This window comes from Notothenia coriiceps, unplaced genomic scaffold (assembly GCF_000735185.1).
Source record: "Notothenia coriiceps isolate Sejong01 unplaced genomic scaffold, NC01 NC01_scaffold00019351, whole genome shotgun sequence".
Lineage (NCBI taxonomy): Eukaryota > Metazoa > Chordata > Actinopteri > Perciformes > Nototheniidae > Notothenia > Notothenia coriiceps.
This window is the reverse complement of record NW_011352052.1, coordinates 828,872-851,196: the sequence shown is the minus strand read 5'-3', so window position 1 is coordinate 851,196 and position 22,325 is coordinate 828,872. Positions and strand designations below refer to the sequence as shown.

Below are 22,325 nucleotides of genomic sequence, written 5' to 3'. Positions count from 1 at the left end.
TCTTTCTTTGTGTGTGTGTGTGTGTGTGTGTGTGTGTGTGTGTGTGTGTGTGTGTGTGTGTGCAGCAGCAGGGCAGCTTGAGTGCAGACAGACGTTCCCCGCTCCCTGCAGAATCAAAGCCCATCAATCATGTTAACATGTTAATTAGTGGGATTTATTTTATTCAGCAGAAATAACAGTGAGGATCCCATTACAGAAACTGGCCTGAGGGCAAAAATGTGTGTGTGAGTGAGTGTGTGTGTGTGAGTGTGGTGTGTGTAAATGTATGAGTCGGGGGGAGGTCCTCTGGGGAAGACCCCCTTCTCTTCTTGTGTAACACCCAATCTCTCTCCATGTCGGACTGTGAGAAATAAAGCTGTAATCAATCAAAAAAATTAAGTCTATCAATTTTTTTAGAAAATCAAACATGTGTTGTGATTTGTGTGGTCATACAGCAGCACATTTCCAATATGTCAAGCTGCATTTACCTTTTAAAAGCGAACGGAAATGCAAATTATTGAGTGCAGTGGGTGTGTTTGCAGCAACACTCTGATGTGTGAGGTGGACGTGCCCACATACAACTAAAGATTTACACTCCACTGCTCACTTTCAGAGTGTAAATAAGATTAGCCGATAATACGTGGTGTTCAGGTTACCCCACCTGACAGTCTATGATAGGTTTCAGGTTGCATGAATAGCGGAGGTTATTTTACTGCCTGGCTGAGAAGCTGGCTGTGTCTGCTCAGAGGTGAGGGTGATTCCAATAAATGTCATATTATGTTGATATAGGGATAAGTACTAGGGATGTGCGATGTGTGTGTGTGTGTGTGTGTGTGTGTGTGTGGTGTGTGTGTGTGTGTGTGTGTGTGTGTGTGTGTGTGTGTGTGTGTGTGTGTGTGTGTGTGTGTGTGTGTGTGTGTGAGTGGGAGTGAACATGAGCCATGTGTGCTAAAACTCAGACTTTACAAACATGCATACGGGAACAGTATTTGGGGGATTTTTTTGCATTCCCGACATTCTTTCCTGTGAATTTCCAGTCAAAGCTCTGACATCATGAGGGGGTTCCACATTCAGCTCCCGCTCGCTCAATATCCCACCCATATTTGGAAGTGAGAGGAAGGGAATCCCAGATGATGACTCAAAGGCTTCGGCTGCCAAGGGGAATTCTCTCCACATCTGTTTTTGTGTGTGTGTGTCTGTGTGCATGTCTAGTATTAGTGTGTACATTATGTCCTTGATCTGTGGGGATTTCAATATGTGGCTTTGACAGCTGCATGAAAAAACTGAATCTATACAGAAAAAGTAGCACCCGTTGTGATGCTGTCTTCCTATTTATAACCTGCTTCTCTTGGCAGCCATGACAGTTACAATTTCGTAATTATGAATGCTTATTAAATCAGCTTTTTCACTTTGGACATTCTGAAAATAAAAGATGAAGCCATAGCAAACTCTAAGAGGAGATACTTCACCATGGTCTGAAGTTAATCATTTGCTTATATCTTATCTTGTGTGCGTTATCTGTCATGGTTTACCTTCACACTAACACAGTAGCAGTTGAACAGTGTCTGTGTGTCACTATGGAAACAGAATGTTGTCAGTTGTTTCCAATGGTTTTGTTGTTGAGTTTTTAGCTGTAATGACACACCTTGTTTAGTCATATTGATGGGTAAGTGGTTTTACTCTATCTTCTCACAACTCCTACAAAGTGGGGAAAACTACTCCTTGTGTAATGCAGAGCCAGTGATGGAAAAATGTACCCATACCATATTTTAAAATATTCTGTAAGTAAATGTCCTGCATACAAAATCTTACTTGAGTATCTCTATCCCCCTAAGTGTCTCAGTCGTAGAGCTCAATTAGTAACTAATGCTGTCAAATAAACAGATTTGAAAGGTACAATGTTGGCTTCTAAAATGTAGCAGAGTAGAAGTATAAAGTAGCGTAAATTGAAAATATCCAAGGAAAGTACAAGTAGCTCAAAATTGTCCTTAAATACAATCCCCCCACTGTGCACAGCACACATGGTGGCGACCTGACAGTTTGAGGCTGAGTCGATATGTAAAGCTGTAACCAGTCACTGCATTGGACCACCACCACAAATGACGCCACAGAGATGGATAGGACCATGGGGCTGTTCAATGTGCTCAGCAGAGTGTGACCAACCGTCGACCGCCTGCTGGCTGCAATAAACTCTATACCTCCACGGAGAAGTTTATTGGAATCGTCTAATTTCTAGAAAGAAGTAGCACGCTCAAAATGAATGACATGGGGAAGGAGGAAGGGGAGATAGACAGATCAGACTTTGGTTATGTTGAATTTCTCATGCTTGTTTTTTCTTATATTTAGGATTGTTTTTATCTTGACTTTCTCTTTGTTGGAAGTCTGACGGATAAGGATTTCTGTGTGGGAAAGGGGTCTAAGATTTACGATCTAAGAAGCCATATTGGGGCCTAAATTTAGACCCACTTTGTTCTCCTCTGCATGCTGGTGACAGAGGATTCGGCTCTCTGGGGCTGCCTGTGGTCCAGCGTACCAGAAAGGCCGCTGTTGTTCTCCCTGGCAGTCAGAAACGCAGACGTTCCCTCAAGCAACCCAAAAAGAAAGAAAGCTTTCATGGAATATTCTGTTTAGCCGCACAGACTGTTGTGTATGATACTCCCGGGACCCATAAAGCAAGTAATTCACAGACAATATCTCACCCACGCTCTCTTTGCCACAGACTACAGCACCATAAATCTATCTGATTTCAAGGAGGAGACAGTGTTCAAAGGGTTGAGAGCGTATGTTGATCGAATCTGACCTAAAAAAAGTGATACAAGGCACAATAAACTGAAAATGCAGAAAAAGATCACAGGAAAATGAGCAAGTCAGAGAAACATGAAACCCTAAGTCACCCTGCGTAGGATCTATAGTTTTCCTCTACGTCATGCTGCTCCACCACAGGGACGCTGTATAGGCAATGTTTAAAACTCAGTCACCAGTACACAAATCCCTCCCATCCTCATTACCAAAACAAGCTAATTAAAAACCTGTTAATAGGATGTGCTGTGGGTGTCTTTAGGGGAGAGGGAAATCAACAACTCAAGCCATATATATCAGAGGGACCCCCAAACAGTTTAACAATCTGATGACACAGCTAAAGTCATCTAATTGGGATGAAAACTCACCCAAGCACAGTCGTGTAATACATAGTCGTTTGAGCATGCACATGAACAGTGAGAGAAGGAGAAAAAAACAAACAAGTGACTCACTGAAAACCAACTGGGACACACAGTGTCATATCCTGAGAGAGAGAGTGAGAGATGCCCTCCTCTCACTGAAGGACAGATGGATCGCCCAATCTGCTGTGTGCAAGTGTGCCAAAGGACAGTGGTGGAAGAAGAAGCCTATCTTAAGTAGAAGCAGAAGTACTACAGTGCAGGAATACATTGTCACAGGTAGAAATCCTGCATTACAAATAATACTATAATTAAAATAGAAATGTATTAACATCAAATTGTATTAAATGAAACATTTTGTTCATGCAGTGGGTAAAGGTGGAGCAAATTGTACAGTCTCTGACAAGCTTGGCATACAATAATGTATCATCCTTTATGAGTTGATTTCTCTTAGATGTAATAATATGAATATTTAAAGTAGTAACAGTAGTTGTCAAACAAATGTAGTGGAGTAACATTTACAATATTTGCCTTTGACATGTATTGGAGTAGAAGTAAAGAAGCATGAAATACAAATACTACACTAGACCACATGTATACTGCCTCATAAAAAGTACTAAAGTATAGTAATTGACTGGAAGGAACACTACTTACTTACTTTATTGCTAATTGTGAAGATCAAAAGGTTATTTAGAAACCTCAGTTTAGTGACTGTACTGTAAACTGTGCAGAAAAACGTTAGCATGTATTTATATCGAAGTTCTTGAGCGACATCTCGCGGTTTTACATAGAAACTACATGTTGAATGACGTCACAACAGAATGTTCCAATGTATTAAAAAGGGGGAAACAGTGTGAATTAAAAGTCTATCATCGTGAGTGTTCCGCTTCATTTTGATTTGTTTCGAGACTGCAATATTTAATTTACTTTAAAACGCGTTTATAATCGCTTGTTTGAAGAAGAAAAATACAAATCAGCCGTTAGCGGTAAAATGAAAGTATTGTTTTCACCTGTGTTAGTAACGAAGAAAGTGCTCAGAGATACAGGCGCCTTTTCTGAGCTCATGTTGTAGGCCGACTGTTTTTAGCCACAATTAGCTTTCAGTCAATAGTAAGCCATCACTTCAAGTTTAACAATACAACATGGCTACTAAAAAGAAGCGAATGCCTAATATGCAAAATGATAGCTGGGTTGTCATTGCTGCAGGTAATTGAAGCAGTCATTCAATTTATGCTCACTAACTAAAGCTAGCTTGCTATTTCACGTTACGGAAATACAAAAGTTATTGATAACTGTCACCACGTAAATTACTCTACTAAAGGTTACATTTGAGTTATTATGCTTTGCTTTAACCATGCATTACAGGCACTATTGCATTACTACTTTGAGGAAGTCTAATGGAGGATCTTTTGTTTTGTTTTTGTGTCCCCAGACTCTGCCATCGAGACACAGAAGCATGACAGTGAACCAGCTTTTGTGAGACTGAGGAACCCTGTTACAGGCAAGTCTTGTTATACATCTTTTTGTGGCTGCAACTAACAATATCATAAGGCACTGAACAATGTGCATGTTAAGTTTAAATAGCCCTAGTGCACGTTATCAAAGCCAAAGCATTCCAGGTGTTGTCCAGCACATTTTAAAACCTTAGAAAATTGTAGTTTACTATCATATATGATTATGAAAATAACTTATTATTCACATGTAAAGGACAGAGATAATAGCATTTTAGACACTTTTTATAATGTTTGACTGTGCTTTTAGTAGTGCTATGGAGCCTATCACTGGATATAAACATCACTTTAGTTTGTATACAAGAAAACTCCACATGGCCCTTTTTAATTAATCAAATGTGTTGACCATCAAGGATCAAAGTGAGTGTTTGATGCTGCCCTAACCAATCTAAAACTGTTTTAACATAAAGTCCACATATGATTTATTGATAACACAAGGATGTGTAAAAAATGAAGAATTTTTCCAGCAGTCTAATTCTGTATCTTGTGCATTTGCAGATGTGGTAGTGAAAGTAACTGTTCCTCTTTTGTTTTGTCCTGCAGATGCAGCGTCTCTGTATATGTTGAGTGGTGGTGATGTGCAGCTGTTTGAGGTCAAAGCGTTTGAAGAAGATTTCCACTCCTGGTTTGTTGGCCAGACTGTACAGAGAGGTTGGTTTCATGCGTCATTACAGTGTGAACTCAAGCTAATCATAATCATACACACTGCTACATTACTTTAAGTCTACTATTTGCAGTAATTCTAAGAAGAAGTAGTAGTACGATACGATAATATTTTATTTGTCAGATCAAGTCTGAAATTTGACTTGCGTCATAGCAGCTCCATGTCCAACATCAACAGACAAGTATCCAGACACAATACATGAAACACAAACAAACATTTAACATAACAGCACAATCAGTGAGAGAAAAGCTGCTCAAAGAGCCTTCAGCGTGCATTTGATCTGGGATTTAGCTCTGTATTTACTGTGAGGATTGACTGATGCACAAAGGAGTGCTTCAGTCTGACTTTATTGAATGGTGGGACCCTGTATCTCCGATTAGATGGCAGCAGTTCATATTCACTGTTCAGAACATGGTTTGGGTCAGAGATGATGTTGTTGGACAGCCCCACTAGGTTGTTATGATAGGCTGAGTCATAGAGTCTCTGACAGGGTTGACCAACAATCTTTGAGCAGATTAGTAGTAGTAGCAATAGTTTTGTACCAAACACTTTGAGCAGCTTGGTTCCACTTACAGAGCTCTAAATAAGCCAATCATCAATGCAGGAACCTCACGTGCATTAGTCATAAAAACTGAAACAAATATCCAACATTTAGAGGAACAGTGACGACATTTGCCAAGCACAGACAAACAACATCTAGAAAGACGAACTGCTGACACAAAATAAGTATAACCATCAGGTCTGTGATTGACAACAGGTTCCCAAAAAAACACATACCTTTTATAACTGTGCGTTTAAATATTCAGAAATGCTGCACCTTTATTCTGTAATTTTAACTATGGTCATGATTGAACCATGTGTTTATTTCATCAACAGATGGGAGACTTCTCTTTGTAACACCAATGGATCCTCTCTATCTAATGTTGCCCTATTTGGTCAAAGTGGGCAAAGAGGTAAGAAACAGAAATCTGTATAAATGTGTGTATATACGACTCATTTTGAAATTGTCAGAAGGTGTTAACGCTGGTGATTTGATATGACATTAGTGCATTTACTTTACCAGAATCAAGGATCCGCTACAAAATTGAATGGGTCTCTGCATTGGCCGAAGCTACATCCTTATCAAAATCGGGCTGTAGTGTTTCTGTAATTCTGCTGACAAACAAACAAACAAACCACCAAACAGAGAACGTAACCAGCTTAATAGAAGTAATAATTACAGGGGTGGCCCTCACAACATATTAATTGACAGTAGAGGATAAATAGAGGGCCCCTGATATGACTTAAGCATTGTATAAATGATAGTAAATAAGTTCAGTAATTGAAATGTTGTAACTTACTCCTCACATATGAAGGACGTTTAATGATCTTTTCCCTCTGCTCAGGGGAAGTTCCAGCCCTTGGTTCAGGTCGTTATGGACGAGGACTTCCCGGCCTGTCCGAGGCTGCTGAGCTGCACACGTGCCCTGTCCTCCCTGCACCACATTGCAGAGGAAAAAGGTGAAGTTTATAATATAATGTTCCTCAGCTATTATACTGATTGCATTGTTTAAATATTGTGTTTCATAATTCCAGAGGTGGGAGGAGTCAAGTTTCATCGCTACAGTCAAGAGAAGACGATGAATTGGTTGAAGAAAAAGGTAAAAACTCACCTTATTTTTAGATGAACCATTTTTGTTCAGTCATTAGAGAGCAAGTTGTTTTTACTTCAATGCTACTCAAAAATATCAGAACAAATGTGCATGTAAAAAAGCACGGTTAGTTTTACAAAGCAGAATTTCATACCATTTTCTTTACTTTTTTTTTGTTTGTAGGTGGAGAGGACAGTCACTGTGCTCAAAGCGAGAAATATATCTGTGGGAGAAGGAGTCAAATCCACAACCTACATCAGAGTGAAGTCCGAGTCAGACTACCATCCAGGTGAGTCACTTTTACTTCACACCACTTCCCTATTACGTCCCATCTCAACACTGTGGGAAACTCCCGTCTCACCTTCCTATGAAAATAGAAGCAGGACATGATGTTGACCAATAGATGGCAGTGATATTGCACCGTTTACATCTAAGGGTTATAAACCTCAAACAGCATTTTCCCCACCACTAAAGTATTGTTGATTACTGTCAATGTGTTTGATACAGAGGACTTCCTACGCTACGCTCATGGCATCCTATCAGAGTACCTCAGTGAAGACCTCAGCAAAGCCCTCCTCAAACACCTGCAGTAAGTTCAGACATCTATTACACTTATAATCTTAATTATTAACAGGGGTGATCAAGCCTGCCTTTTTCTACTCCACAGGTTACCAGAGCTCACAAGCCCAAAGGAGCCAGAACCTCCTTCCAAGGTATGTTAGCGGCTCTCTAAGAAGTGTAACGTTAATATAGCTGTTATATACTCTTTCTGCATGCTTTAAACTCAGTGTATTCTTTCTGTAGTGCTCCACCTCACTAACATTGTGGCATTGTGTGTTCTAACCCGTGCTGTACGGTGCTTAGTGGGTGTTCTCTTAATAAATGGTTGCTCTTTGTCATGAAAAGCTTGTCTTACTTCCTCCTTCTGCAGAAGCGGAAACTTTCTGAATTACCTGTGGAGGCTGAAGAGGACTACACTAAATTCAACAGTGCAGACTTTGCGCGGAAAGTGAGTTTATACAGAGCTGCCTGAATAGACCAAACAATCAATGAAGGAACCTGAGGCATTGATCACTTGCTTTGACTATATCATAATAACTTATGGGCTTATCTTTGCTTTCATCTCTGCAGTGTCGAGTTAAAAACCTTGAGTGATTGTTAGCATAGCTCTTGTTTGTTGAAGGTTTGCTTTGAGCTTTGTGTGTAGTACATATGGGTTGAACTGGCTTACCTTGCGGCGACATGTTTTTCTTAGCTTCTATAGAAGTAAATGATGTGTGATTAATTCCCTACTGTGTCTCTGCAGAGGTGTTGTATGGTATTGATCTTTTTTGCCCTTTAATCCAGCCGCCAAAGAAGATGACTGCAGCTCAGAAATCTCTGGCGAAAGTGGACAAAACTGGCATGAAGTCGATGTCCTCCTTCTTCAGCCCCAAAGTCAAAGCCGAAAAGAAGTGAATGTTATTTAGTTCCTGGTTTTGTATATGAATCATTTGTAATAAAGAAAAGAAAATGTATTGGACATATGCTCTTCATTTCGATTCATGGTTTGAATGAGAATTAAAAAGGAATATTTGCATGTAAATTAGCATTTTAACCTCATTGTTTGTATTTATATACAACTTTACAGTACACATTTGAGCAACTTGTTATACTTCTACCTCTTAAGATATAAACTGTTGTACCCAGTGGCGAGCCGTGGCTTTTATACCTAGGCCCTCTGATGATCCGATTTAGATTTATGATAGACATGTGGATATTATCAGGCTGAACAAAACGTGCATTCATCTAACAGGTTCGTTTTCCACAGACCTTATTTCCAGCTATTTTCCAAAACCCTATGGAGAAATCCCATTGCTTTTTTTCTCGAGGGAATCCGAGCGCAGCTTATTTCCGGGTTTTAGGACGCGTCACTGCACCACTTGCATAGACTTCACAGCGGGCGGAACTTGTCATGAAGTCCGCGAAAATAAAGCCCACCCATTTAGAGGGAAGATATGATTGGTCAATTGTACTGTCATTTGACATTACTCTCTTGTTGAGTTACTATAGCGGGCCCTCTGTGAATCTACAGAGGGACCAACAAGCTCTCCCGTCTTCACATAACTCGCAGAGACGGCATGTAACCCTTCACATTCCAACAGAAACTGAACAGGCAGATTCAAAGGATTTATTTCTTTGGAAATGTTATTTTAAATACAATTAAATCAAGTTATTTAGGTAAAACTAATGAAATATAAAAAATAATATTTAAAAGAAATTTTTTTTTTTTAATGTTTTCAAATATTATTTTTTAGAATATCTTAGGCCCTCACAGAGGGCTTAGAGGGCCCTGACGGCTCGCCACTGGTTGTACCCTTTTCTCCAGTAAATGTATTTCTTTAGTTACTAGTAACTTGATATCAGCTTTAACAAATCACTCCCATGCTGGGCAAATACATCCAGAAATACCATCATTGCACATTACAAAAATGTAACTTTTTTTCTTATTGGGTGAATTGACCCTTTACAGTCAAAGTCAGCTTTATTGTCAACATTTCTACATGTGGTATACATACAGAAATCTTGAAATACCGTTTCTCGCAGTCCATTTTAACTTCAGGAAACGAACAGAATAACCTTAGCTGGTTTTGAACTTTTTCAGTCATTGCAGCCTTGGGACTCGCCTTACAAATCCAATCGTCTCTCAGACTTTTCGTGCAGGAGAGAAACATGTTTACCTTTCAGCCGGCTTGAAGGACATTGTTGCAATTTACCTCTGGCTTTGATTCCTCAATTCAATGGGAGTCTCTGCAGGGCCAAACCATGAAATGTACTAGACCTAAACTCCATACAGTACCATCACGCTATTATATTTCCTTTTTCCTATTTAATTCAGTTTAAAGGACATTTGAACAATGCTACTGATGCATGGGTTGAAGGCAGGCGTATTGTGAGATGTCTTTAAAGAAGTCTCATTTATAGTGGCATATAATTGATACATATAAATCACATAATAAATGTTATATTAATCTGCTAAGGTTTAAAGCCCTGAAACAAACAACACTTTATTGGCTTTTCACAGAAGATGTATTGACATGTCAGAACTGGAAGGAAACCAGAGAAGGTCGTTTCTGAAGACCCTGCAGCGTGAATAGTGGATGTTGAAAAGCAGACACTAAACTGGATTGCTGGCTTTTATAATAGAAAAATACCAATACTGTGTGAAAGATGTTAAACATTGTAAGGTATAAATGGAGTTTCTTGCTGAAAGTGTGAATATGTAGACAAGACTTCATGAATTTGAATATTTCCAAGTCCTGTATGTTTCAGCTTTTCAAATAATTGCATCAAATTAAGCTGAAGCGTACTTTTTTGAACTGCTTCTCAGTACAAATATTACTAAACCAAGAGAGAAAAGACTTTGCCGAGTGCATTGATGTAGATTTTATGTGAGAATGGGAGCAGTTAAATAAACATTGTCTGCTTTCTTCCAGAAACATCCTGTCTCAGTTATTATTGGGGTCTGTGCTGCAGCTCCTTGTTTCTCCTATCACTTTCAGGCTCGGTGCCAGATGTAGAAGTCTGTCTGCATCAAATGCTACATTGTATTAAAGAGCACACATTTTTCCTACTTTTTGTATCCTAAATTATGTTCTAAAAATGTTTAAATAACACAACATTTTATAAGATTTTCTTTTTATTGTCATGCGCTTTTGGAATGTTTTGATGTTGGAAGGAAATTTGTAAGCTGAATATTTGAAACATGTTTAGTGCCAGTAAAGATAACGTGAGAATAATAATTAAGAATTGAAAGAACAAAGATAGTGAATAGAGGTGGCTGCCTGTAGCTGATGATGGACTTCTGCTGATAGCGGCTGAATTCATGCTCCTAGTTTTGGGGTAATGATATTGTGCATGCTGGTTCTTCGTAACAGTATCAAGGCTTACTGGCAACCTTGAATACAACGGAGAAATGGTTCATGTTCTCAGTGCAGGCCATTGTCAAGTCAAAAATGTCTGAGGGTAAAAAAAAGGCAGTATGTTGTTGGCTTGACCGATATCTTTTTTTTACAATTTGCTTTATTAAAATTATTTTGAGGACATATTACGCTAATTTCAGGTTCATATTTGTATTTTGTACCTTGAGTGTTACATAGAGATGTCACAATGGAGGTATTTCAGAGTGTGCAGGATTTTAGCCTTTGCAGACCATTTACATGCACACAAATCTATATAACTAAAGGAAAGGGAAAACCCCAAAAAGCACTATGGGGCCTCTTTAATTGTCCGGATGGAGTTTGAGCAGAGCATAGTGCAGGTCCATACAAACTGGGTTGAGCTCTTCGTCAGCAGAGTGGCAGTGCCGGTGGTTTCGAATGTCCATCAAGCTTCACTGCTTTTTTAATTTGGGTTTGAAGCGCAGAGTCTGGAATGCGCTCTCCACCACTTTGGGCAGATGGATCGGGTTCCTCTGCAGCCGCAGTCTGCTGCTGGTCGACCCGCTCTTGTTTTTCTTCTTAGAGACACTTTCCTTGGCACACACGTGAACTTCCTTCTGCTTGGAGTCATCCGCGACCCGAGGAACCCGTAGGACCCAGTTGGAGTGGAGGTCGTGTTCGGCAGAGCTGGAGGCCACTGTGGGAGAGAGCAGAGCCGACGGCAAGCACATTAGTTGAAGCTGAGGGCAGTCGTTTTGTGACCAGAAGCTTTCTTTACTGGACATTAAGAATCTGAACCATTTGAACTCAGCAGCAGCCGTTTGTATCGGATTAATTTGTTGATGTATAGATTACCATCTGGAAAGATTATTTTACAAATGATGTCATGCTATCTCAATCTTTAACACACTACATGTCATTTTTGTTGCCATTATGGGTTAAAATAAGTAGGAGTTTGTCGGTGTTGTGAAGTAGTGTGGGATCATGGGAGATGACATCCTTTGTTGTCATTGCAGTCATATTCATGGTTAGGATTCTTTTGGCCTTCAATTTTCAGGTTTTTAACCCCTCTACAGAAATATTCAAAAGATCTCCTCCTCTACAAACCAATGCACACGGTTAGTAAAACGGGTGGAAACAATGAACCATATCGTTTTATGTAAATAATCTATGTTTCCCCAGTGGAAAAAGGACAGAGGGACAGCTACGTTTCCTCTGCTTGTTTCCCTGATAACTTCAAATCTAGACGTCCGACAACTAAACCCCTAATGTAGGTAAAATATAGTTAAAACAACAAAGACCTAAATATATACCATGACACACACTATGCGGCTGTGAGGTGGTGCGGTCGAAAGGGTTGTTGGTTTGATTCCAGGTCCTGCAGTCAACTAAACCCCAAATTGGTGTGTAAATGTTAGCTTAGCAAATTGTGACTGCATTCATATGAAAACAACTTTTTTTAATAACTAATAGAAGATGCAAATACATCAAATATATATATAATAAAGTACAATTATTGAGCAAATATACTGATATGACATGACAACCCTGATCATCTCATTCACAGTGGTGGAAGAAATGTTTAGTGCCATTAATAAAGTAAAAGTAGGTGAATATTATATTTTGTGTGACAAGTATCCAAAGTGAAATATCCAAAGTCCTCATTAGGCATAAAAACAATCCCAGTTATCTTTGCATTTTAATTTATTGTATCATGGGCTAATTATTATGAATGCACTTTCATTCCACCATCGATTGTCTAACCCTGAATACAACCATGTTTAGTGTCCAATCTTGATTTAGTAGTAGAAGGCTTGCAGGCCCTAAACCCCAGCACCATTTCAGTTATATAAAATCTTTCCAAACTCACCTATGAAGTCCACATCTGCGTGTCCATCATCCATATACGATTTTCTCAGAGGTTCGCTGTCACAGCCGGCGATGACCGCATCAAAGAACTGCAGCGAGTCCTCCACGTTGGGGACGGGAGGCGCTGTGGGTTTGGCTCGTGATATCTGCGGGGGGGAAAAAAACAAAAACGGGAGAACATTTGTCTTTGATATTGCCTGCCATGTGCTCTGCTTTGGATGATTTAAGCTTACCGTTCCTTCCTTAGTAGGCGGAGGAGGTGCATGCTTCTTCTTGGAGGACACTGTGGCCTTGGAATCCTTACTTTTGAAGTCACTCACGCTCTTTGTGTACTGCCGTCTCAAAGCCACAAGTGCTTCCAGGTACTCCAGGCAGTTCTGATTCTGAGAGTAGAGCCAAATCCTGTCCTCTCGTCTCTGATAGTAGTACAAGGTCGACTCGATGCTCACTGTGCTTTTGCTGCGTTTCAAAGTGGAGCTCACGACTTGAGTTTTCTCTCCCACCACGAGCATGGAGGTGCTGCGGACCAGCCGGACGGTGCAGGCGCTGTGGTAGTCCTGCTCCGACCGAACCCCCCCCTCATCCCGCCCTGTGGGTCCGTGTTGGTTGGGACGAAACCCATTGTTAATCTTCCTGAACATCCCTCTAAACAAAGTATTTCAGGGTCACAGACGTGTCCCTAGGTTCCTCAGTGTTGGTGAAGCATCCATCCATATTCAGCCCCCTTAAAGCCAGACAATATGTCTCAGAGGAAACGAAACTTCACTGGAGCTCTTCACTGTTGCTGTCCAGGGTGCTGAAATGGCCAAATGGCTGCTCTCTGGTGACACAAAAGCAGGTCAGAGTTTCTGGTAGTCTTTAATGTTTTGGGGTGTTGCTCAGCGACATCGCTGTGACAACAGGTCGGTAACCCTACACTTAGTGCTGCCATTACTACAGCGCAGCCGGCCTGTGTCAGATATCCTGAGTCATACGGGACTCTGTGGGCAAAATAACAACAACCAGCAGTCTGACTGACTGAAGCTGCACCTCTTGAGGCAGTGGATGCTTCCTTAATAAAGAAGACAGCATAAAAGAAGATGCAGGCATGTTAAACTGTTCACATTCCTGGGTTTGAATTCAAATGTGATAAAGATCAGAAGACGCTGAGAGGTGAAACTCTTAAAATGCTTGTGTCTATATGAAAGATGAAATAAGAAGAGAAAATAGAAGAATCTATATCAAAATAATACATTGAGTTGTGTGAACCACTTGGATATTGTTACAAACACCAGAAGTGATATGATCTTGACTTATGTCTAGGTTTCCTCACCTGATTAATAATAAAACACGCTCTCTCTCGTGTTTCATGTGCCTCTAATGATGTCTTCCCTGCTGAAGGCAGAAGACGTCTGAATACAAGAGTCTGAACTGAAGCGAAGCGTACATGCAGACAAGGAACTGTCACTTTGGAAAAATCCCGGCACATGAATATCTAAAGCTGGAGAGTCTCCATTACGGACCAGATAACTGATTTAAAGGATAGATGATTCAAACAAAAGGAGGGGGAAAAGTGGTGAAATGAAATATCACAGAAAGGCACAATCATGTTTACGAAAGCAACAGCATTTACTTAGCTTTTAGAGTAATGGTTTCAAGGAGGAAATGAAGACATGTGGTTACCTAACAAAGCGTGAAGTCACATTTCTGCTTTTGCCTGCAGACACAGGAGTCAAGCGAGTAGCTCTAAAATGCAGTTATTCAACATAAAAGCCTCAAACAAAGTCCTCAAACAGAGATAACTCAGAGTGTGTGATGGGACTTATCAGAAAACGAAAACAGGAAGCAGCAACTGTCGACCTTTCAGTTTCCGGATAATTTGTATCATATTAAATATAACTTTCTCTTCTGGTTTTAACTTGACCTCAATCGCACACCTGTTTCTTTTTACGTAGAAACAGAACTTCTGTGGTTTCCTTTTAAAGTGTAGTTTGCATGTAGAGAATAAAACATCTGCCATTTCACTTCATGTTGCAAGAGGACAAACTGAAGCAGAGGTTGATACATATTTATTGTAAGGAGTTAAATAGATATCATTTTAAATAGTACGAACTACAGCAGGATATGCTCAGCCTGATATCAGCATGCAAAAGGAGGAGGTAGAGTATACTCAGGATTCAGCCAGCTGAAACAATAAGTGTGCAGAAATGGGAAGAAAGAAAAACATCGACCATTCCCACTTCCTCTAAGGGTGGTTTATAACAACCCATGAACGCACCGTTACTCGTGCAGACACATTGGGTAGGCTGTGCGATAGACACATGTAATGTTTATAAGAAGTTCTTTGTGACTGAGGAACAACACTTTGCACCCTGAGGTGAACGCTGACCCAGAGACGCTGATTCTGCTCCAAGGTAGGTTCTTCTTTTTAGAGGAATATGATTCATCTTTGTGATTGTTAGCTGAGGTCAGTTGCACTTTCATCAAAATCCTCCTTTGGACAGTCTTTTTTTTTCTATTTGGGAAATCAATATGTTACCTATAGCCCACCCTCAGAACTCTAAATCATTCATAGGATCATTTGACACTCAGATTGGAAATCATTCATCAAGTCATCAATGGTCTGGTGTTAGACTGTAAATGTAACGTATCTGTTTTGTGCCGTTTTATTTGTTTTTGTTGAGTTTTGTGTATTTCTTTAGCAAACTAGCTGAGGCGGTTTATTCTCGGGCGCAGAACATTAGTCCATGCTATATGTTTTTTTATGTATGATAGGGCTGGGTGATAATTCCATTTCATCTTTTTCATCCTAAATGGGATTGTATTGTGATTACATCATATATCATATGTTGATACACAATTAGAATGAATAGCACATACGAAATACATTTTTTAAGATAGTCTGATGAGACGAGATGAGAGGGGATATCATTTGGAGATGCAGGGCTGCACAAATTGGAAAAGATACCCAACTGCGAACATTTTGACTGATGTTGTCAATATAGAAGGGATACTTTCTTTGCAACATTATTGCTACAAAATATTTGTAAAAGATGAATTTGATTGAAGAGGATCTCTGCCAAAAAGATAGGTATCTGGATGTAAGCCAGGATGTCTCTGCAGCTCCACAATACCTCTTTTATAAAACATGCTATATTGATGTCATTATGAAGATATGAATGGCATATACCAGGAAGAAGATTTCGGCCATATTACCTAGCCCCAATATAAATACAAATAACAGAATGTAAATCTGCAGTATCATGGAAGATGCAGCTTACCACACACAGCAGACTGACATGCCGTGTTAATAACTCTGATTCTGAGAATGTCATGTTTTCCCCGCAGCCATGCTTTGTGAGAGCAGATTGTTGAGAATGACCTATGGCGAGCTGGAGGAGCTGGATCCTCTCCCTCCTCAGCACGCTCCCCAGAGTGTTTACGGTGTGCCGAGAGCAGCTGCGACCCTGGTGCCCGGCTCCAGCAGACACTCTCCACTCCTCCATCACAATTCCCCCGAGCTGACGGGTTGCTTGGACAACACCAGCGATCCGGTGGAGTTGTACATTTCCCCGCTGCAGTCCTTTGACGTCCTGGCAGCCCGGCCATGCAGACAGATCTCCCCGGAGATAGAGATCCCGGCTCTGGCCCGCTCACTGGGCGACGCTCCTTTCTTGGTCCCCTCCTTCTGTCAGAGCATCTGCCAAAATTACAGCGACCTCCATATTGGAGGCGACCATGTGCTGCCTCTCTCCACCAATGACGGTGAGATCCGAGTCTGTCCTAAGGCGAAGGCTGAGGGCCCTTTCCTCCACTCCTGTGATGTCCCCTCAGCTGTGGAGGACTCTCCCCCAGGACACGCATCTCAGGGTGGGCTCCTGCATCCTCTGAGGGGGGGCTCAAATCGCTGGAGACTGGGCAGTGCCCGAGATCGTAGCTTTTTGTTCCAGGGCCGTGAAGGTCCGTTCTCCAACTCTCTTCTAAATCACTACCTGGAGCAGAAACTGTTGGATTTGTACCAGCAGTACATGATGGAGAACATGGCCAGGGAAAGGGCCCCTGGTTCTGACTCAGACCCCATCCCTCTGCTGGGCTCAGAGCTGGTCCTCACCAGCCTGGACCAGATCACTCTGCAGCTGAGCCGGGAGGGGAACCTGGAGGCCGGCCTGGCCAAAGACCTGGTCCTCAGCTGCCTGCTGCGGGTGGCCGGAGACATGCATTCCAGCGAGATCAGCACCCCCTTCCTGCAGATCTCCAGTGAAGTGTCCAGGGAGCAGCTAACAGAGAACAGAGAGGAGAAACCGCAGTGAGAATTCTCCCTTTCAATATAGGTTGGTCACCAAATTAAAAGATTAAACTAACAACTTGTGTTTCTTTTCTAGTTTTTTCTTTTTTTTGATAAGCTGTGGAGAGGATGGTGTCAGATAAATCTGATCAGCAATGTTATGACAATCTAATGTGTCATCATTTAAGTTGTTTATGGGCTGGTGCATTTTTCACTTTCTAAAAAGGACAATAAAGACAGGAACTGAAAACTGAAACTGCTCTCAGCATGTTCTAAACTGCTAAGTCTTTGCATAACGATAAACATAAATGTCTCCCTATGGTTAGGGACAAGTGAAGAAGAACATGGTCTCAAGTCCTTTAGGGAACTTTATATACAAGTTTGAAAATCAACAGGTTTTCTCCATTATCTTTTATTTAAATGGAAAAAAACTCATGCTGGAAGCAGAGATTCCCTCAACCTTAAAATGTAATTTGCTTTGAGTCGCTTCACCTGGTTGTCTGACCTTCTCTGTGAATAATAATGTGAAGAGATGTGCAGAGATTGACACTAGAAAACTACATGTATTTTTGTAAAAGCATGTGGTTCAATATGCGGATGTGGAAACTTGAAACCTCCCATGCATATACCTATAAATGTAGTTTTTCAGATAAGCAGGAGGTTTCCAGTAGTCGAACTTGAAAAAAAAAAAATGGATTCTGGATTCTCAAAAAGGTTGAAATTGTATCAGTCTTAATATTCCTCTTAAAACATATGTTTGAAGGGCTCTTCAGCTACCTGTTCATATGCTAAGAGTCTTGACATCCCTGATCAGAAGATGAGAAGTAAAATAAAAATCACAGAGCAAGCCATTTTTACCGTGCACAATCAGATAGTATTAAATGCCACCATTTTGCTTATGAATACATATATTGTTGTCGTGCCTAAAGATGTATTACACATGTTGGTCATTCCCATGCTCTGCTGCCGATGATGAAATGTCATTAATGAGTCTGCAGTTTATTAAATGGGCACAAGGGGGAAGCATTATCACCTTACTTATTAACCCCGATGACTTTGACACACACCTTCTTCTCCTTTATTGTATTCCTCCTCCTCTTCACCGTCTATCCCCTCCCTCAAAACATCCATCCATCCACTAATGCTATATCATCTGCTAATCCATGATGTCATCAGGACTCAGTTGTAAATCTGAAGCACACAGGCAAATGTAACACTGTGTCTGGTACTGGTTTCTAAAGCTTGAGATAAGGTTATCTTCACCTCGTGATTTATTTTTAGGAACATATTGCACTAGCACAAATGAGAAGCTCGGCAGGGCTGCAGACCGATGCAGGGACAATGTCATTTGTTCAGGTTTCCACGTATTCAAAAAGGCTTTGAAAGACCTGCAAGTCTATTCCAGCTTCGTGCAGCCGTGGCCTTCTGAGGCAGCGTTTGATCAGCTTCCTTGTTTCCTGTCCAAACAGAGAGCCACAGGAGGAAACTGTGTTTACCGAGCCGCAGTCGGAGCCCTGTGAAGTCTCAAGGCCGACGAGACACATGTTTGGTATTTCTGCTTCTATCCGGATTGAACATTCCAGGTACATGTTAGAGGAACCGAATCCTTACAGACCTAAACAAAAACACGCTCGTTTATAAATATGATTCACCTGATGCCAAGCTCGGCATCGTGAGCGCATTCAAACAAACTGATTCCACAGACCCTGGAAAAATGAAAAACAGACGAATCTTATTCCAGCGGAGGTTAGGAATTGTTTACAGGGATGAAGGTAAAGTTACACACTGCAGTCTCTTACACACACAAGCTGCCAATATTTACCCTGAGATTCACCAAATTACACAATTTATTTACCTTTCCTTGTCAAAAGCTTAACAAATCTCCCACTGGGTGTTTTTATTTAGCTGAAAAAAGCATAAATAGAAGAGCCAAGACGTTTTTTATTTTCTGTAATTAGCAGCAGTTTTCCTCTTAGAGAAAAACTGAGGTCAAAGAATAAAAGGTTAAAGGCATGAAATGAGAGCAGGGCCAGAAAACGGATGAAACGAACTGCAGCAATTTAAAAAAAGAGAAAACACCTCACACTTCTCTCATGGTCTATAGCGATGAAACTAAAAGGGGAGGTTGAAGTGTTGGAGCGTCTTTCAAAGGTTCATAAAGTAATTTCCTTGTCACAAAGAGCTTTTAACATGGAGGGCGGTAAAGGCAAGGTTGCAAGATTTCATATCAAAACCAAGGTCCCGGATACACTCTCACCATTGTGGCTTTAATGCTCTGTAGCACTCTGTGGCTTTCCTTCATTTAAAAAGCTTTTAGTATGTAGCCTTGTTAATTGGAGCAGTCATATAGTGTTTACTTAGAACTTTTTAAATCACAAAGGAGGAAAAACATTTATCACATATTTTCAAGGCTTAAAGATAGTCGAATGCTTTGAGCTCTTTTCTGTAGTGATACAGACATACATTTTCATAAAAGGACATTTAAGCAAATAAATACGTTAGCTCATTTGATGTAAAGCTGCTATAAGTGTACACTCACTAATGCCACACATGTGGAAACATTTTAGACTACAGTTTGTATGTGGAGACGTTTAATTCAATTAGGTCCAGAAGCTGTGCTCTCACTCCTAATTTCTTCAGCGGCCTTGAGCAAATGTTTTTTTTTTTTTTTCATCCAGCGGAGTGACCTAATGTCTAAGTGGCAGCTTGCGGGAACATTTAATGACAGCCCCTGCTCTGTATCTGGCTGATTGACACCGGGACACGTAGGTGGTGGAACGGGAGAACACACATTTCCCGGTCAGTTAGCCGCTCAAGGTTGCAGCGAGCCTGCAGCGGCGAGCTTGACCTTGGCAGAGCTCAAGCAGACAGAGAAAGACCTTGAGAGACAGCAGGATCTGGCTCTCAAAGAGCTGGGGAACATAATGTAGTAATGCATGACTATATATCACAGTACACAGTGCCTGTATGTGACTGGCAACTGGATAGAAAAACACATTTGTATGCACTCGTATGTTTATTCTTCTTCACTACGGACAGGGCCATATATGCTTCTGCAAAGTGGGTTTTATATTTCCCCCCCAACAATGCTAATGCTTTCTCATGGTCCTCTTTTATCTAATGACAAAAATATTGTGGTTATTATCAGCCTGACCCCGTTTTCTGGATGACACTCATTCTCTTATCTTTTATTATTGTCTTTATCTGCTACGTCCTGATTGCATTAATCATTATGCAACACATGTCTTGGTTACAGGACATTTATGGAAGAAAAAGGAATACGTGTTCACATCCACATCACACATTTTTGTGGAGCATTATGTATTACATGTTTACAAAGTTGATGGTTATATTATACAGATCCATTTTAAATCCAGTTTGGAATCATCTCAGGAATTCATTGTCGTCAGTAACATTAGTTGTAAGCAGCAGCATCTTTGTCAGACATTTTTGGATTGAAAATCATAAAGAATGCTAAATCCATCCTTGCAAATGTGGACCATCTCGAGTAAGACATTCCGTTTTCTGAAAGTTAAAGGTCCCCTATTATACTGTTTTTCATTAATATATTATAGGTCTCAGATATATACAGAACATGTCTCTGAAGTGTTTGGCTCCAAACACCAAACAGGTCATTTCAGCTTCCCATAATCCCCTCTGTTTCAGCCCTGTTTAAAAAAAATGCTGATTCTCTGTCTGTTACTTTAGATGAAAATAAGGAGCCACTCCCCCACGCCCCTCTGAGAGAGATTTGGTTACAAAGAACACAATAGCCGCTTTCACACCAAGTACTTTGCCGCACTTAGTGCCCAGCACTTAGTACCCCCATGGCACTAAGTACAGAACGCGTTCACACCGGAATAAATTCCCTGAGGGAAGATTACGCAAATGAAGCCGCTGACGGCACTTCTTCTTCTTCTGCTTTGGCTGTGTTCGGTAGGAGGTGTTCGGACCTGTCACTGGACTTCTCCTTCCTGAGTCTCGACCTTACAACTACTACGGGTCCTTCTCGGGTACCTGACTTTTCCAAATCGGTTTACGTCTCCTAACGACTTAGCCTTCTGAACGTACAAATTTTACCCTGAAAAACCTCCTCTTCCCGAGAAAAGTAAATTGTAAAACTTAACCTGAAAACACCCCAAAACCTACCCCCACCTTAAAAATAAAAAATTACTCACCCACAACCCCCTACCATTATAAATTGAGTTGTAAGGAACAAGCAAAAGTTAATTTGTTTATTAACAAGTTATTTTTAATTAAATTTTGAACAATACAAAATGAAATCTGTTTTATTTTCCTTTTTTTTTAGAGACTTAAAGTACAAAAAACAACTTTAAAACGTAGCTTATGAAGGTCTTGAAGGGGGTCGAATTGAAAGCCTTTACAAGGGCAGGGAAACGTTGGGATACATCTTTATCAAAGGAGCCCTCCGACCGTAGAGGGAGTCCCTATTACACTCTTAAACCCTCAGTAGGCCTCCTACCTCTATCGGTGACGAGGAGTACATCTTTCCTCGGCCAACCCACCAACCCGTGGACCATTCCTACGAGAACCGACCTCCTCTGGCTCCGTCTGGTCCTTAGTCCACTCCCAAATAGAGGTGCGACGAACCCTAGGGGGTCAGTCTCGGACCTACTACACCGGCCTTCCCTTCAAACCCCGGGAGTCGACCTTGACGAGGGAGGCTGGGCTGAGGACCAATCACACCAATTGTTACTACATAACAGACTCATTTCTTTTCGAACTTGGGCAAGAGAATTTCTAGTGATAATACGGTTTTAGTGAAAAAGTAAGAAGGCATATGTATTTGACACAGGGGAGTCCATCTCTCATAAGACTTTCAAGGTCCGTTTTTCCTAAGAGAAAAACAGTGACTTAGGTAAATATATTTTGTACAGTAATCGGTAAGTGTTGGTTCCATTGGGGGGGGGGAGGAATAGTTAGGAGGATCTCGGTGGAACCGCGCAAGTGTGCCTCATGAAAAGGGGGCTGAAAAGGACAAATCAAGGCAAATCATGGGAATACAACGCAAGTGTGGTTTCTTTCTCTGGAAATCCCGGTCCCTTGAAAATGGGGCGTAAAATCCACGGACGATCTCTCCACCATGCTTTCTGATCTTTTCAATGGTTAAAGATACCGACCCGCTTAACGTTTTGGTGCGGGCATTTTGAGACTTGCAAAAACTTCGGCGGTAACATAAACGACGTAATCGGGGCGCCGTTCGACGACCTCACGACGATCTCAGGGTCCGTCGAAGATGACCCTTCGGTCAGGCGGTTGGGCCCTGAAGGCCGCACTGAAGCCCAACCGTCATTCAACAACGCAAGAG

The 22,325-nt window shown here is 41.0% G+C and overlaps 3 protein-coding genes across 5 annotated transcripts; 2 read left to right on the top strand and 1 right to left on the bottom strand.

The window, feature by feature from the left end:
* The first annotated feature begins 3,989 nt into the window (after positions 1-3,989).
* Positions 3,990-8,478, top strand: rnaseh2b (ribonuclease H2, subunit B). Of its 3 annotated transcripts, none has more exons than XM_010778600.1 (11): positions 3,990-4,011; positions 4,570-4,638; positions 5,192-5,299; positions 6,189-6,265; positions 6,698-6,812; positions 6,888-6,952; positions 7,127-7,232; positions 7,451-7,532; positions 7,611-7,656; positions 7,875-7,952; positions 8,291-8,476. In XM_010778600.1, the coding sequence occupies exons 3-11, from the start codon at positions 5,209-5,211 to the stop codon at positions 8,399-8,401; spliced, it is 771 nt and encodes a 256-aa protein (XP_010776902.1). In that variant the 5' UTR covers positions 3,990-4,011; positions 4,570-4,638; positions 5,192-5,208; the 3' UTR covers positions 8,402-8,476. The 3 variants fall into 3 exon arrangements, with proteins under 3 accessions (XP_010776902.1, XP_010776900.1, XP_010776901.1); XM_010778598.1 differs by lacking the exon at positions 3,990-4,011 and adding an exon at positions 4,023-4,343 and having other exon boundaries at positions 8,291-8,478; XM_010778599.1 differs by lacking the exons at positions 3,990-4,011; positions 7,875-7,952 and adding an exon at positions 4,093-4,343 and having other exon boundaries at positions 8,291-8,477.
* A 2,730-nt stretch (positions 8,479-11,208) lies between these two features.
* On the bottom strand, positions 11,209-13,820 carry c9h13orf42 (chromosome 9 C13orf42 homolog). The gene is made up of 3 exons (XM_010778601.1): positions 12,966-13,820; positions 12,734-12,878; positions 11,209-11,560 (listed from the first exon to the last, which is right to left on the bottom strand). The coding sequence occupies exons 1-3, from the start codon at positions 13,371-13,373 to the stop codon at positions 11,316-11,318; spliced, it is 798 nt and encodes a 265-aa protein (XP_010776903.1). The 5' UTR covers positions 13,374-13,820; the 3' UTR covers positions 11,209-11,315.
* A 951-nt stretch (positions 13,821-14,771) lies between these two features.
* LOC104951867 (uncharacterized protein CXorf21 homolog) lies at positions 14,772-17,053 on the top strand. The gene is made up of 2 exons (XM_010778602.1): positions 14,772-15,125; positions 16,060-17,053. The coding sequence occupies exon 2, from the start codon at positions 16,062-16,064 to the stop codon at positions 17,019-17,021; it is 960 nt and encodes a 319-aa protein (XP_010776904.1). The 5' UTR covers positions 14,772-15,125; positions 16,060-16,061; the 3' UTR covers positions 17,022-17,053.
* Positions 17,054-22,325: the final 5,272 nt, after the last annotated feature.

What these genes read in the sequence shown, in the direction of transcription:
- LOC104951867 (XM_010778602.1), top strand. Translation starts at nt 16,062, where the DNA reads ATGCTTTGTGAGAGCAGATTGTTGAGAATGACCTATGGCGAGCTGGAG.
- c9h13orf42 (XM_010778601.1), bottom strand. Translation starts at nt 13,373, where the DNA reads ATGTTCAGGAAGATTAACAATGGGTTTCGTCCCAACCAACACGGACCC. An exon ending in CGCCTACTAAGGAAGGAACG is followed by an intron (nt 12,879 to 12,965) that starts GTAAGCTTAAAT and finishes TCCCCCCCGCAG; the next exon opens with ATATCACGAGCCAAACCCAC. An exon ending in CGCAGATGTGGACTTCATAG is followed by an intron (nt 11,561 to 12,733) that starts GTGAGTTTGGAA and finishes TCTCTCCCACAG; the next exon opens with TGGCCTCCAGCTCTGCCGAA.
- rnaseh2b (XM_010778598.1), top strand. Translation starts at nt 4,280, where the DNA reads ATGGCTACTAAAAAGAAGCGAATGCCTAATATGCAAAATGATAGCTGG. An exon ending in CTGGGTTGTCATTGCTGCAG is followed by an intron (nt 4,344 to 4,569) that starts GTAATTGAAGCA and finishes TTGTGTCCCCAG; the next exon opens with ACTCTGCCATCGAGACACAG. An exon ending in GTGCAGACTTTGCGCGGAAA is followed by an intron (nt 7,953 to 8,290) that starts GTGAGTTTATAC and finishes CCTTTAATCCAG; the next exon opens with CCGCCAAAGAAGATGACTGC.